General features: G+C 37.7%; 1 protein-coding gene across 1 annotated transcript in view; it reads left to right on the top strand.

Moving 5' to 3' along the window:
• Positions 1-2,087: 2,087 nt before the first annotated feature.
• The window catches only part of unc5da (unc-5 netrin receptor Da), a gene marked incomplete in the record, with an annotated part of 274,340 nt that continues 262,669 nt past the window's right edge, over positions 2,088-13,758 (top strand). Inside the window, 3 exon segments of the mRNA XM_014001635.1 lie at positions 2,088-2,157; positions 2,202-2,219; positions 2,280-2,486. Of these exon segments, the coding sequence (XP_013857089.1) occupies positions 2,088-2,157; positions 2,202-2,219; positions 2,280-2,486 (295 nt within the window).

Below are 13,758 nucleotides of genomic sequence, written 5' to 3'. Positions count from 1 at the left end.
GTATCAACGGTTCAGGCTGGTGGTGGTGGTGTCATGGTGTGGGGAATCTTTTCTTGGCAATCTTTGGGCCCCTTCGTTGCAACGCCACAGCCTACCTGAGTATTGTTGCTGACCTTGCTGACCCTTTATGACCACAATGTACCCAACATCTGATGGCTACTTTCAGCAGGATAATGCGCCATGTCATAAAGCTGGAATCATCTCAGACTGGTTTCTTGAACATGACAATGAGTTCACTGTACTCAAATGGCCTCCACAGTCACCAGATCTCAATCCAATAGAGCATCTTTGGGATGTGGTGGAACAGGTGATTCTCATCATGGATGTGCAGCCGACAAATCTGCAGCAACTGAGTGATGCCATCATTAGTGATGTTTGATACTGCCAATTTTCTTACCGATACTGACACCAAGTAAAATGTGGCTGGTATCGGCAATACTGATCCAATACTGATACTTCGATAACACACATAATGTGTCTGGTAAATCTTAAAAAGTAGTAATTTTCAAATAACCGCTTTATAAATAATAGTAATTTATTTAATTTAAAAGTCTTTCTAACCCTAACACTACTTTTGTTTAGCACAATTTTAAATTCTTATTCTAAAGAAATACAATACTCTTTGAATAGTGAATAAAAGTGAGAAAATATTCTAAAAGTTGTTACTTTGTATATTTTGTAGCTTTGTTTGTGGGTTTGCAAGTAGGTCCTTGGCCAGAGCTAATGCTGTTTGGGGGGCCATGGCATGAAAATGTTTGGGAACCCCTCATCTAGAATGCAATTACAGACAGTCAGACGAAGCAGATTTTATGTTAAAATGACCTGCCGTACATCTACAGACTGAGTAACTGACTGAACACATGCCACTGTCCTTAAGTATTATTCAAGCGGAAGAAAAAGTAGTTCCCGCCAACCACATATGATTTAGACATGATTTGAATAGTTTAGTTATTTTCCACTATTTTCCTGTTAATGATATTATGTGACATAACTAAAGTATCAAAGTATCAATATTTTGATTTTAGTATCGATTCTAGAACATAAAGTTCTGGTATCGGTAGTATCGATATTTCAGTATCGATCTGGCATCACTAGCTATCATGTTAATACGGACCAGACTCTCTGAGGAATGTTTCCAGTACCTTGTTGATTCTATGCTATGAAGGATTAAGGCAGTTCTGAAGGCAAAAGGGGGTCTAACCTGGTACTAGCAAGGTGTACCTAATAAACTGACCGGTGAGTGTACCTATTAAAGTGCCCGGTTCTTTATTTAGGATGTTTGTTATTGTGATATTTTCAGATTGTAGAGCTTTAAAAAGTCATACATTCTTTGAAAATCAAGAAGCATTGCTAGCAGCATATTGTGCTTGGTTCATGTTTATGCCACAGATGCATTAATTCTTGAAGCTTTTCTTTTGGTTCAAATCTGGATTAACTGACTAAAACCTGTGTAATCCGGTTCTTTGGTATCCTTAGTTAGTATTTCTGATTTTTATTCATCAGACTACATGACTGCTTTTCACACAGATTTATTTATCCTTCAAGAAGGTTGTGCTGTGAGGTGAAAAGCACTTCTAAATTTTGCTTACTATTTAAAAACTTGTGAATTTGAAACAGCTTGCATAATTTAGAGTTGTCAAGTTTTTATGAAGTGATGGTGATTATATGCTGCTATAAAAAGTGCATTGCAATAAAAAAAAAGCTGCAAAAACTTCCACAGTTGTGTGATTTCTTGCCTTGTAACTAATATTAATTTCTCCTGATGCACTTTTTTAGAATACACAACATATATTGGGGTTATAGAGATAACTTACCCAAACCTGGCCATTTCTCAGGAGAGATAATCACCTCGAAATAATGAGAATAGAAAGCTAAAAAAACTAGCTAAAATATAAATCATATATATTTTACTATCAGTATGTTTGTGTTTGTTTGCACACAGTCTTCTGTGATAAATTATTCACTGCTGCGATTCTCTGAACACTTTATTAGTTTGACGTTGTATGAATGATTGTTTCACATACCTGTAATAATGAGGAATGTTTTAAAAAATTATTTTGCATTTGAGGTTAAAATAACAACATGAAATGGATAACGCTGTGATCTCGACGAGCAGGAAGAGATGGACTGAATGTGTGGTGCACAGAGAGGCAGCTTGTCTGTCCGCCGCTCAGGAAATAGATGGTGACGATTTCTGTCAGTCGTGTTCCTCCGAACAGGTAAAACTCCTACATTTTGTTTTTGTTTGAATCTTATCTGGTTGTCATGTTTGTCTCCAGGACCCAGAGGTGAAGCCCTGCACCATGGTCAGTCTGGGACCCTCCCCCGCTTCCTGGAGGAGCCTGTTGATGCCTACATTATTAAAAGCAACCCCATCAAGCTGCGGTGTCAAGCCCGGCCGGCGCTCCAGATCTTCTTTAAGTGCAATGGAGAATGGGTCCACCAGAGCCAACACATGTCTCAGGAGCTCACTGATGTTGTGACAGGTAAGGTAGAAAAAACAACCTCTTCCTCTCTGCTGGCTCCTTCACTCAGCTCAACTTGTTTCCTGTTAACATTCAGCAGAACGCCCGTGTGTCATTTTTGTTTTGTTTTATTTTGAAAGGCTGTTGTGTGTTTCCGTTCAACCTGTGTCCGTGTGCAATGCATCAAAATTGATGTCTAGGTCCTCCTCTTTCATTTGAAATCTCATTTGACCAACTGGGTTCAAGTATCGGCTGTCCAGAGCCAATAATATATGAGAAGTGACCAATTTCCGATTTCCGTCATCCTGGGTTTGATTGACTGTAAAATTGGCCAATCAGCTTCGAGCTTCGTTCTGATGCCACAGCTGTGTAGCCAATCATCATACCTTTCATTTGGTGTATATATAGAGGGGGTGGGAACTTTGTTTAGTGACGGACAAGGTAAACACAGAGTAGGTCGCCATATTTAGACAGTCCTGCAATGCTACCGAAGGAAGCTACGCTCACAGGAAAACGTTTTTTTTCCATTGTTTTTTGGCCAGTTAGCTGACTAAACCTGCTGATAAGGTGAAAATATATTTGTTATTAAGCATTTAGAGTGCTTCAAGACATGGAAGAGTGATTTTTGTGGCCAGGAGAAGTAAAAATATTTGGATGAAAACACCTCCGGTCGGGCATTTTGAATTGCTAATTTCGTCATATTTGAGGACAAATGTGTCAAATGTGAGTGATAAACTTTTTTTTTTCGCTGTTGGTGGTTTTATAAGCTGTGTGGAATGTTAATGCTTTGAAAGAAATAAGGATATATTTGTTTATTCTTGTGGCTTGGTTGTTTATTGGCAGAAATTTGGCTCAATGTACTCCAGTTGGTCTAAATATTTCTGAACACTAATATATATCTTTAATTTAATCATGCTGTGAGTAAATATTGATGGTAGAATGTGTTTTGTGGGGGTTTTATCTTTAATTTGAGCTCAGAGTGAAGTCCCTGTGTTGAAGCATTTAGAAATTACATTGTTTTAGACAAAGTGTACAGTTTGGACATATTTTACAAGTGTACAAATATGCAAATGAGACATGCTGGATTGTACTATGACTCAAATATTCATATTTTATGCTACTGTTACCAAATTTGAACTGGTAATAGTTGGGAATTTATATTTTAGCCCAGTAAAAATTGTTTATTGATATCTCATGCCCTTCATATTCTGTAATACTTTTGTAACCCAGGTGTTAAATCGGAATCTGTCTTCCTTACTCCCTTATTCTGTTCTGCCTTAAATGTTCGCTTCTGCAGTAAAGTCTCGCGATATTTCCTATACAGTTGGTGGTAGTTCTCGCGAGAGTTGACTTTATAGTTGTAGCCAATCGCTGCGGGTCTTTCTGTGGTCACATGTGGTGTCTCGACCTACCAGAAGAGTTTATAAGCGAGAGCGGAAGTATGTGTGGCAGGTAGAGGTGCGTGCTGAACGGAGCAGAGCTACAGCAGTCATCTATCGTGACCCGAGTTGAAGCGAATGGGCGTTTGTGCGAAGTGTAAACAGCGGAATTGGCCAGGTGTCAACCTTTTGATGGCGAGCTGATGGACCATGCCTCGAGCCTACCTAAAGATGATCACACTGTGTGAAGACCTCTCTAGTCGGGCTGGTAGGAGGCTCCTTGTATCCTGCGAACTCTTTTTTACTCTATTATTGCTTATTATCCCCTCTAAGAGGATCTGCAGAACAACCTTGCAGTCTATGAACTTTTTCCCCAACATCAGTGCTGCTTTATGGTCCCCTCCACAAAAGGATCTGCACAAAACCCTTTGCACTTTTTAAACCCAGCTGGGGTTTTAATGAGCTGAAGGGTTGGGGAAAAGTAATGTTGGACTTGTTGTTTTTATTTATGAAAAAAATCTTTGAATCATTGAATTTTTGTTTGGTTTATTTGGTTATCTTTATTTATGTGCGCTGTTTATCTATTTATTTTGAATGGCCATTTGTTTAAATGTTTATATTCACTATTTAAAATTGTAAATTTGTATTTGGTTGCACTATAAATATGGCACTGGTAAACGCAAAACCTTCAGTCTCTGTCCACTCCTTAGAGTCGCAACCCGTTCTTCTGATCAACTAGCCTATTTGAATCCTTTATTAGGTTTTATTTAAACCTTATAATTGCAGTGTATTGGGTTTTAAATAATGCATATGCTACACTTTATTAATAAAAAATAAAAATTTTGGTAGAAAAATATCTTGATTTTTGTAAATTTACTTCAATATACTAAATACTAGTTAGTTACAACAAATATGACTGCTGTAGTTAAAAATTCAGATTATTAACTTTAAAAAGAGACCAAGCTTGTGAATTTACTCTAAAGGGTTCAAAAGCAGTACTTCATTTATTTTGTGTGTACTTTTTAAGGCATTTTATGGTATTTTATGCCCAAAGGTTAACAGGTAAATTCATGATTTTATTTATTTATGTATTTTTTTGCAGTGCACATTTAAACTAAAGAGAACATTATTATCCGTCACAGAAGGAGTGTCCTTTTCTTATTCAAGTTTTTTTTAAAGACTTTTATGTTCTAAAGACATATCATCTCCTGTCACTTAGCACTCAAGCATGCTGCATTTTCACTTATTTTGCACTTCTGTACCTGTTTCACCTTGGCTGTCTTTTAAATGGGATCTAAAGCTCATGTTGGATCACTGCTTGGGCCGAAGCTTGAAAGTGTTTTCTCACCTTCAAGTTGTTTTAAATAAAAAAAGGCTTCTGCTGATTTAAGAAATGCAAACGTCAATTCCAGGCTGTGAGGCTGAAAAGATGGAGAAACTCTGAATGGTTTGAATTCACTGCATAACTCTGTGATTGCGCAACAACGTCAAATATGACATCAATTTGAAATGGTGCATTTTGTCTCCCCAAAGTTTTTTATTTTATTTTTTGTACTTCTTGTTTCTTCATTTGGACTGTAATCTGATTAGTGTAACACATTTAAAGGGCCAATATTATGTGTTTCTCAGGCATACATTTAAATACTATACCATAATAAAGTATCTGTCACCTTTAGCTGTTATTAAAATGCTGTTTTTATGTTTAAATAGAAAATAAACTTATCTTCTCATCACTTCCTCTTCTAAATGCCTTGAAATTGGCCTCTGTCTCTTTAAGAACCCCCTTCCGCTTCCGTTTTGCCCATTTCGGTGGGGCGGGGGCAGGGGTGGGGGTGTTTGCCATGATTTATACTTGGCATCTGAAAAAACATTTCCTCAAAGGTATTTTTAATCTGAAAAGAGCCTCACTGAGTGAGAACTAATGTTGAGAGCTCAGCAGACRGTTAGGTTTCACTTTCACTTTCACCTGAGAGCCTGCAGGAGTCATGGGCGGGGTGTGTGGGGTGTGGTGAGGTGGGGGGTGCGCTCTGCCATGAGGAAGTTCGGCTTAAAGACACGTCCCAGGGGCGTTCCTGGTTCCAAAAGGTGTTTCTGGTCCCCACCTGTTGTTTTGCTCCTCAGCATGGCTTCATAAAAACACTGCAGGATTTCTCAAACATGATGAATGAGTCAGAGCAAGGCTTTGGGCATGTTTTTTTGTAAGAGTTTAACATTATAACATGATATAAAACTCAAAAAAGTTGATTTTACATGATATCGCCCCTTTAAGTATAAAGCACCAGTGGCCCCCACCACCAATACCATGGAGCCAGCATCACTGCAGTACTCACACAGACTTTAAAACAAAATGAACATCTTAAAAATGCAACCAATATATAAATTTACCATGCAGTTTATTAAGCGTGATACTCAAAGTAACAAAAATACCACTTTTGTTCCTTTTGTGCCTTGTGTCTCTAGTTTGTAAAGTGATTCATAGCTGTGAGAAAATAATGGCACGTTGCCTCTGTAATTATCTGATACTTTCACGTACAGAGCATGAGCTACAGCAGGCTGCCAAAATATTTGTGGGAAACGGTTTGTAGCATGAACTCTGAGACATCCCATATGCACCATAATAACAAAAGTTACAAAGCAATGACCCAACAGTAACACTGCACAGTTGCATGCTATGCAGTGCTAACACTTTGTTTATAGTTGCCACATTTCATGCAGAAAAAAAAAAAGACACGTGAGACTTGGACTGATGGACTGAGCCAAGTGATGCAGCTGTGGTTTCAAATTCTAACTTAATGCTTGAGCTCAAGAAATTATTATGATTCATACTTTATCTTTTTAGGTACTTTATAACTAAAAAAATGTCCATATTTTCATATTATTTGATGATAAACACTAATCTACAATAAAATCTATCAGATGAGCCCAAAATACATGAAAAACTAGAGAGCTGTAAACACAGATTTTAGAATGTAGTTTGTTTCATTGGTCAGAACTTTACACCATTTTTTGTCGTACATCTGTAAAGTATGTAAGTGTCATCCATGCACACATTAATCAATTAATTAATTCATTCATTCATTCAATTTTTTTGTTCAATGAGTATTTATGAATGCAATATTCTAGATGTTTTCTGTAGCTGTGTTTCCGTTGCAAATGTGCACAAAACTTTGTCGATATTCTGTTAATGTCGGAAAGACACAGTTTCACAACTGCGATGTTTCCATTAAGTAAGAAATGCTATTAAAGTCACGTGAATACGTTTGTTGTCACAATAAGTCATTACAAACATGGCAGTGATGGATGTAAACACATAGCATGTTGCTACCACGACACTAGCGCTCATCATCAGAGGAGACGTCGGCGTCTTTTATCGAGGCTTTCCAGAGACAAGTCCCTACTTGGGAGTGACTATGTGTACTGTGTTTTTGGGAAATTGTAGTCGGTGAGTTTACTATTTTATACTACTTCTGTGATATTACTACTACTTCTACTTCCTGTTATCTTCTTCGTCGTCGTCTGTTTCGCCAGTAGAAACAGCCGGTTGTTGATCACGTGACTCCCGTGATGCGAAAAAAGTGTTTCCATTGCAGTTTTGCGAAAAACACCAATTTCGATACGGCCGAAAAACCACCTCATCCTAGCGCAAAAACATGTTGTCGAAAAACATAATTCTTTTCTAAATTGACGTGTTTCAATTTAGCAAATTTATTTTCGAAATTCTAATTTGTGCATTTTCATGGTCAATGGAAACGCAGCTAATGATAATGCATCAAAGTTGTCTCTTTTTCACACCATTTGATTTATGTATAACATAATTTCTAAAGTGTCTAAACATTAACAATCTTTTATGAACAAATTATAATGTAACGTAACCTACTAAATAGGCCAATTTATTATAAAAACATTTAAAAAGTAAACCTGTCATCAAGAAAGGTTATGGGATTTCATTCAGTACCGTGGAATAGAGTTTTTTACCCATAAATAGGTAGCCACATATTACATCTAATGTTCTCAATAAAAAAAGGGCAGAAGAGATAAAAAAGCTGACATTGCAAGGTATACATTGACTCTGAGGATAACTGGTATGATGAAGTGAGTTGTGTGTTTCTGGTGGTGTTGATGTTCACGTGAAATGCTGCAGCACACCTTCCGAGCCACATAGAAAACAGTTCTTCTTTTCAGTTAGCTTCAAGCTTGATTTTCTAGACTTTCTAGTCTCAAATTTGAATCCTTCAACTCATTTTTGTATGTTTCTGTTGTAAAATAAAGGCCTGTATCAAGGTGACCAGTAAACTCCCCACCAATAGACAATGCCCTCCTCTGATTGGCTTAGATGCTAACTGTGGAAAGAATGTTCTAGACAACTTGGAAATATAGAACAAGGCATGTTTCAAGCTGATTTTAAAGAGAACACACAATTTTAGTGTCAAATTCAAAATTATTTCAAATTTTGATTATAGAGATTTAATAGATTTAATTATTGTTTGTCTTTTTTCTGGTGCTGAACAGGTGTCTTCCTTCGTGTTCTTTGCAGATGCACCACTTCAATCAGACGGTATTCAAGATGTCATATGGTTGATGTTGTGTACGTATTGTTTTATTGGAGTATAACTGGCATAAAAATACCAACAACATCTACACAGTGCTTTTTTCCAGATCAGGTTGTGTATCAGGTCCAATCTGATGATGTGTAATGATTTAAGACCATCATTTTCTACTTGTCATGTTTATGGTTTGGATGGACAAGAAGAAACTGATGTACAAGCTACTGTTGTGGATTTGGTTTGGACTTAACTTGAATACAAGGACAACAGAAGACAAATGATCAAACTGAAGCCTGTTAAAGGGAAGAAATTAGCAGGAAGATGAAAAAGACAGACTGGTGTGTGACCCCCAGTTTACACTGGATGTGGCTCCAGTCCGCTCTGCTGCGCTGCACAGTTTGCCATCATTCTTTCCCATCTCATTTTACTCTGTGTTCGTTTTGCTCCGGTGCGAAGCACAGAGGTGCTCTGTGAAGCATGCGCAGGAAATAGGAGATTGTGCAATAATTCCAGGGATAAATGTGGAAGTGAGAGCAAATTCATTCATTCTGGAAGATTGACTGGAAAAAACAGCTGAAACTGCATTGCTGTTGTCCTTTTTTTTAATCCACATTTCAAAATAAAATGCACATATTTTGTGTGCATGCATATGCTGCATGTTGTGATCTGATTCCCAAATAGAATGCTAGATTTTGGCAGCACTGTTTGCATAAATATACTCATTTATATAGGATTTTGACAAAAGGTAGTCTTTGGACATTTGGTGAAATAGTGAATGATAATGTTCCTGTTCCTGCTGGTGCAGTGTGATCTTTGTATATTAAATCCCCACTTGGTCCACCATCCAGCAAAAATAGGACCTACTGTATTTTTCGGACTGTAAGCCGCACCGGACTATAAGCCGCACCCCCAACATAAAAAAACAGTACACCCAAATGTGCCGTCAAAAAAGTGAATTCAGCATCAAAACATAAAAAGCAAACCTTTAGGAATTAAAGTTCGGAGGAATACGGTTCATTTAACTGACCTTATTTTGGAAGTTTTCTTTAACAGTTTCTGGTCCAACAAAACGTCTCATTCATCGTCCTCCGGCGCACTGAAACCATTGAAGTCCTCCTCTTCAGTGTCAGAGTTAAACAAGCTGAGAAAAGCTGCGTCACACAGCGGTATCTGTTCAGTGTTGCTTTCTGTGTCGCTGTCCTCCCGGGGTAATGCTGGCTCTGAAGCTGTGGTGGGAAAGCCCTCCCGCTCCAGCATACGTCACTGCATGGGATTCCTTCCCCGGGGAGTGCAATGCGGGAAAAAAAAGTCAGCAGCTCTTCACTCGACGTTTATCCACAAACTGGTCCTGGATTAAGCTCCAAAGTTTTTATCAGTCAGATTCCACTGTGAAAAATGTCTGTTTTATCCCCTTTTATGAGTTTTTGGCCATTGACTATCTTTAAATCGCTGCTTCTTGGTCAACAGTCGGCTCTAGAAGCGATCGCTTTTTTCTTTTTTTTTCTTTCTTTTTTTGAAGCGAGTGGTTGAAGCAAATGCAGCATAAGAGCCCCCTGGTGGCTGAAGAAAAACATCCACGTATAAGCTGCACCGGACTATAAGCCGCATGGTTCAAAGTTCAGGAAAAAAGTCACGGCTTATAGTCCGAAAAATACGGTAATCTAATTTTGGTGGATGGCTGTGTACATGTGGAGGTAGTGTAAATGCTCTCATTGATTATAATGGATGAATTTTTACTGCGGAGGTCAGAGCGCAGTGCGGCAGAGTTGACCAGACATGTTGAATGTAAGACCATGGTTACAGGAGACTGACATTCAGGCATCACCACAGCCTCATGGTAAAACTGAGACAAGAAGATGCCGCTGGATGTCCCAGATGAACTGCAGCAATGTCACATGGAGGAACAAAACATCTCAAATACAAGACAGTTACATCCATTAGAATATACCATGGTAACATGATAAACTTTCCACCCTGCAATCCATTAAATACACAATGCACGAAACGAACACATAATGTATCATATAAGTTTTTACAACATGTACCTAATTAATTTTTTTGACCAACATAAAAATAATTTTAAAATACACTAACATATATGACAAAAACAGAAAGTGTGAAAGTTTAATTTATCTAAGATAAGAAAATAAAATGTGAAATGACACAACAGCAAATATAAACTAGAAGCACTCGGAGAGTGCAAACCTCCACCAAGACCAATTTCCCCCGTCCTGTAAGAGTTACTGTAATCCATAAAAGCAGAGATGGAAACACATTATAAGTTCTGACATAGTGAACATTTAAGCAGGCAGTATGCACAGAATTTCTTCTCGGTGGAGTCCAATGTGAAAAAACAAGTCAGACTCGTCACCTGACATTATTCATGGTCAAACTGGTGTGGGATTAAGCTCCTAAGTTTTCATCAGTCACATTTCACCATGTAAAACGTCTGTTTTATCCCCTTGTATGAGTTTGTAATGGTTTGACTCTCTTTATAAAGTGCTTCCTGGCTCCCCCCGTCTCCAAACTTTGAGGCCCGGCAGCTCTCTGTTTACAAGCCTATTAGAGACAAACTGTTTTGATTGGTTGTTTGAGAAATGTAGTGTGTTTGAGGAAATGGGAAAAATAGGTTTCATGGTGCAGTCACGCACTTCCTGGTCACAAAACGTTCCGTAAATGCGCATATTATGGCAAAAATTATTCATCATTAAATGTGGTTTTAACATTAATTTCATAAAGTTTGAAGTCCGTGCTGTCCAATCCTGCTCACTGTTTTTTTACAGAAGCCCTGTGAAAGCATCACAGCTTTGCCGATCTAAGAGTGTTAAAAGAAAAAATTCCTGTACCCGCATCGTGATCCGGAACATCACCAAAATTTAAAGGTGTGTTCCTTGGCCCAGTACACACAAGGGTAAAAATGTCTTGACAATCCGTCCACAAGGTTTTGAGTAATTTTGTCCACAGACAGACAGATATACGCGACCGAAAACATTACCTCGCCCTTGGCGGAGGTAAAAATTGATCAAAACATGAACGAGTCGTAGACCTGGGATTGGGTCTCAGCTAAAGACTGAACTGTGAGGAAGTCCATCTGAATGACATCATTTCATTGTACTTCAAAGATACTTTCAGATCCTGCAGTAGAGATTAAGACAAATGTGCAAACTACAAATTTAATTTTGTTGGTTTGGGATGAAGAGAAAATATTTGCATCTGTAAAAGCAAGAACAGAAATTGTTTCTTCAAACAGGGCTTTATGTCAGAGTGAACATTGATCCTGTAAACACATTCATCTGTTTCTGTTTGGTTTTCTTCCACACAGTGTACATCTACCAACATTTTGGGCCAGTTTTCAGATGAGACGTTGAACTTTGAATGCAGTCTTTAGGTGATGCAACTTCCTGAAATACAGTTGTTGTTTTAACTTCAAATAAATCCATTTAAATCACAAAGAAAACTGTCCCTTATTTACCACCTTTGACATACCAAGTTGCATCATTCCAATGAGGAAATAAAGAATTCTCCCATGTTCACACAGCAAAGTGAACAACACTTGTTCCACTGTAACGCACTTCCATTGGTATTCCATCTAATGACAGATATTACAGCAACATTTTGTTTATAAACCCAGGACAAAGTAAAACTCATTGTTTGGTGCTGTAGTATTCACGCATGCCAAAATAACCATTCAGCTATGTGGGACTCTCATTAATTTATCTCTTAATTTGTGTGTCAGGTCAGATTGAATATACAATATTTATGAAGCTCCTTTTGCTGCAATTAGTGCAACAGTGCTGGTGCTTCACTGAACACACAGCACCAAGCATTATCTCCCTTAAGAGTTACTACTGGAGTTCCTCATTTGTACTGACTGCTGTGGATTCATAGCTTTCCTCCCATCTGGCTTCTTGTCGCCATTCATATCTGTTTCCACTGGGACAGACACAGGGAGGAGGATGCAACTGAAAGAAAAGTATCTCATAAAATAAAAAGCTCTGCTGGGACCTGGACTGTGGCAGGATGTACCCTCCTAACCACAATACGCAGAAGGAGGATATAGCAGGATGCATCTGGGATGGGAGCATTTTATTAGTCTATTGTAGCCTTAACCGCTCCAAACACACATAGGAGAGTCAAAGAAATAAAAAATGTTAACGACTTGTTCTCAGTATGTTTCTGCTCTGTTATTCTCGAGGCTGTTTTCTGTCACTCTGAGACAGCTGTAGCAGTGTCTGTGGTGAAAGATAGACATGCAACTCTCGCAAAGTTTGCATTTAAAGCCTTCATTGTGTGGAGAGGCTCGTTCAAACTGCTGCAATAAAGGCACAACTCGATTATCCTGCCGGGAGAGGAGTTTCTACATTTCTTACTGGGTCCTATCTCTTTGCACCATTTCTTTGAAATATTCGAGGGGTCGTTTCTTTTAACAGAGCAGCTGCAGTTTATTAAAGCAGCTGAATCAAACTGAGCCAATTCTAAGTTGATTCGGTTTCAAAACAGAAAAGAACTAGTTTGTTTTTTGACAGACAGAGAGCCAATTGAGAGCTATTACATCCCTTTAAAAGTCTCTTTAAACACGTCGGACCCTCCCTCTGGGGTATTTTGAACTTCTGTAGCAGACTGTTGCGCAAGAAGACACTTTATTTGCACAAATTACAGCTTTTACTCATGTTTTTCCCAGTAAATTAGTGTTTTAATATTGGCCATCTATCACCGCTGTTTTAATTAAAACATTTATTTGTGAGTCCTCTTTGCAGTGCCAAATGGCATTTCTGACTCACAGTGATATTTTTAGTGTGCTGTAAAAACAATAAACATATTAAATTTTGATCTATAGGCAGAAAGTTAGAAGTCCAAACTTTTTGCTTTTCAGCTCTTGCTGAATCTGAAGATTATTAAAAGAAGTTATATATTTTGATTAAAATGAGAAAGAAAAGTGTTTAAATGTTTAAACAACTTTAGTCAGTTAAAACAGTCTTATTATTATTATAAACTTCAGCTTGTGTAAAAACTAAAACAGAAAATGTCAGACCTAAAATCTTGTTTTCAAAAATAAACAGCATCCCACTTCCACCCCTCACACTATTTTCTCTGACAGCCTGAGCTTCTAAATATTAAATTGATCAAGTTTCCAGGAACTGTTACACAATTAAATTACCCCCCATCACAAAAAACACATATTAACACACAAAAAATATTTATTTATTTATTTATTTATTTATTTATTTATTTATTTATTTATTTATTTATTTATTTATTTACAGAAGCTGCTGTTTGTGGAGGGCTTCGGTGCTGAATAGCTAGTCCCAAAATTATTTGATAAAATATGCATTAAACTTACAAACAATTTTGGTATTTTTGGCAGGTTTT

Source organism: Austrofundulus limnaeus, unplaced genomic scaffold (assembly GCF_001266775.1).
Source record: "Austrofundulus limnaeus strain Quisiro unplaced genomic scaffold, Austrofundulus_limnaeus-1.0 Scaffold10, whole genome shotgun sequence".
Lineage (NCBI taxonomy): Eukaryota > Metazoa > Chordata > Actinopteri > Cyprinodontiformes > Rivulidae > Austrofundulus > Austrofundulus limnaeus.
The sequence above is the reverse complement of the archived record's forward strand: the minus strand, read 5'-3'. Positions and strand labels throughout refer to the sequence as shown.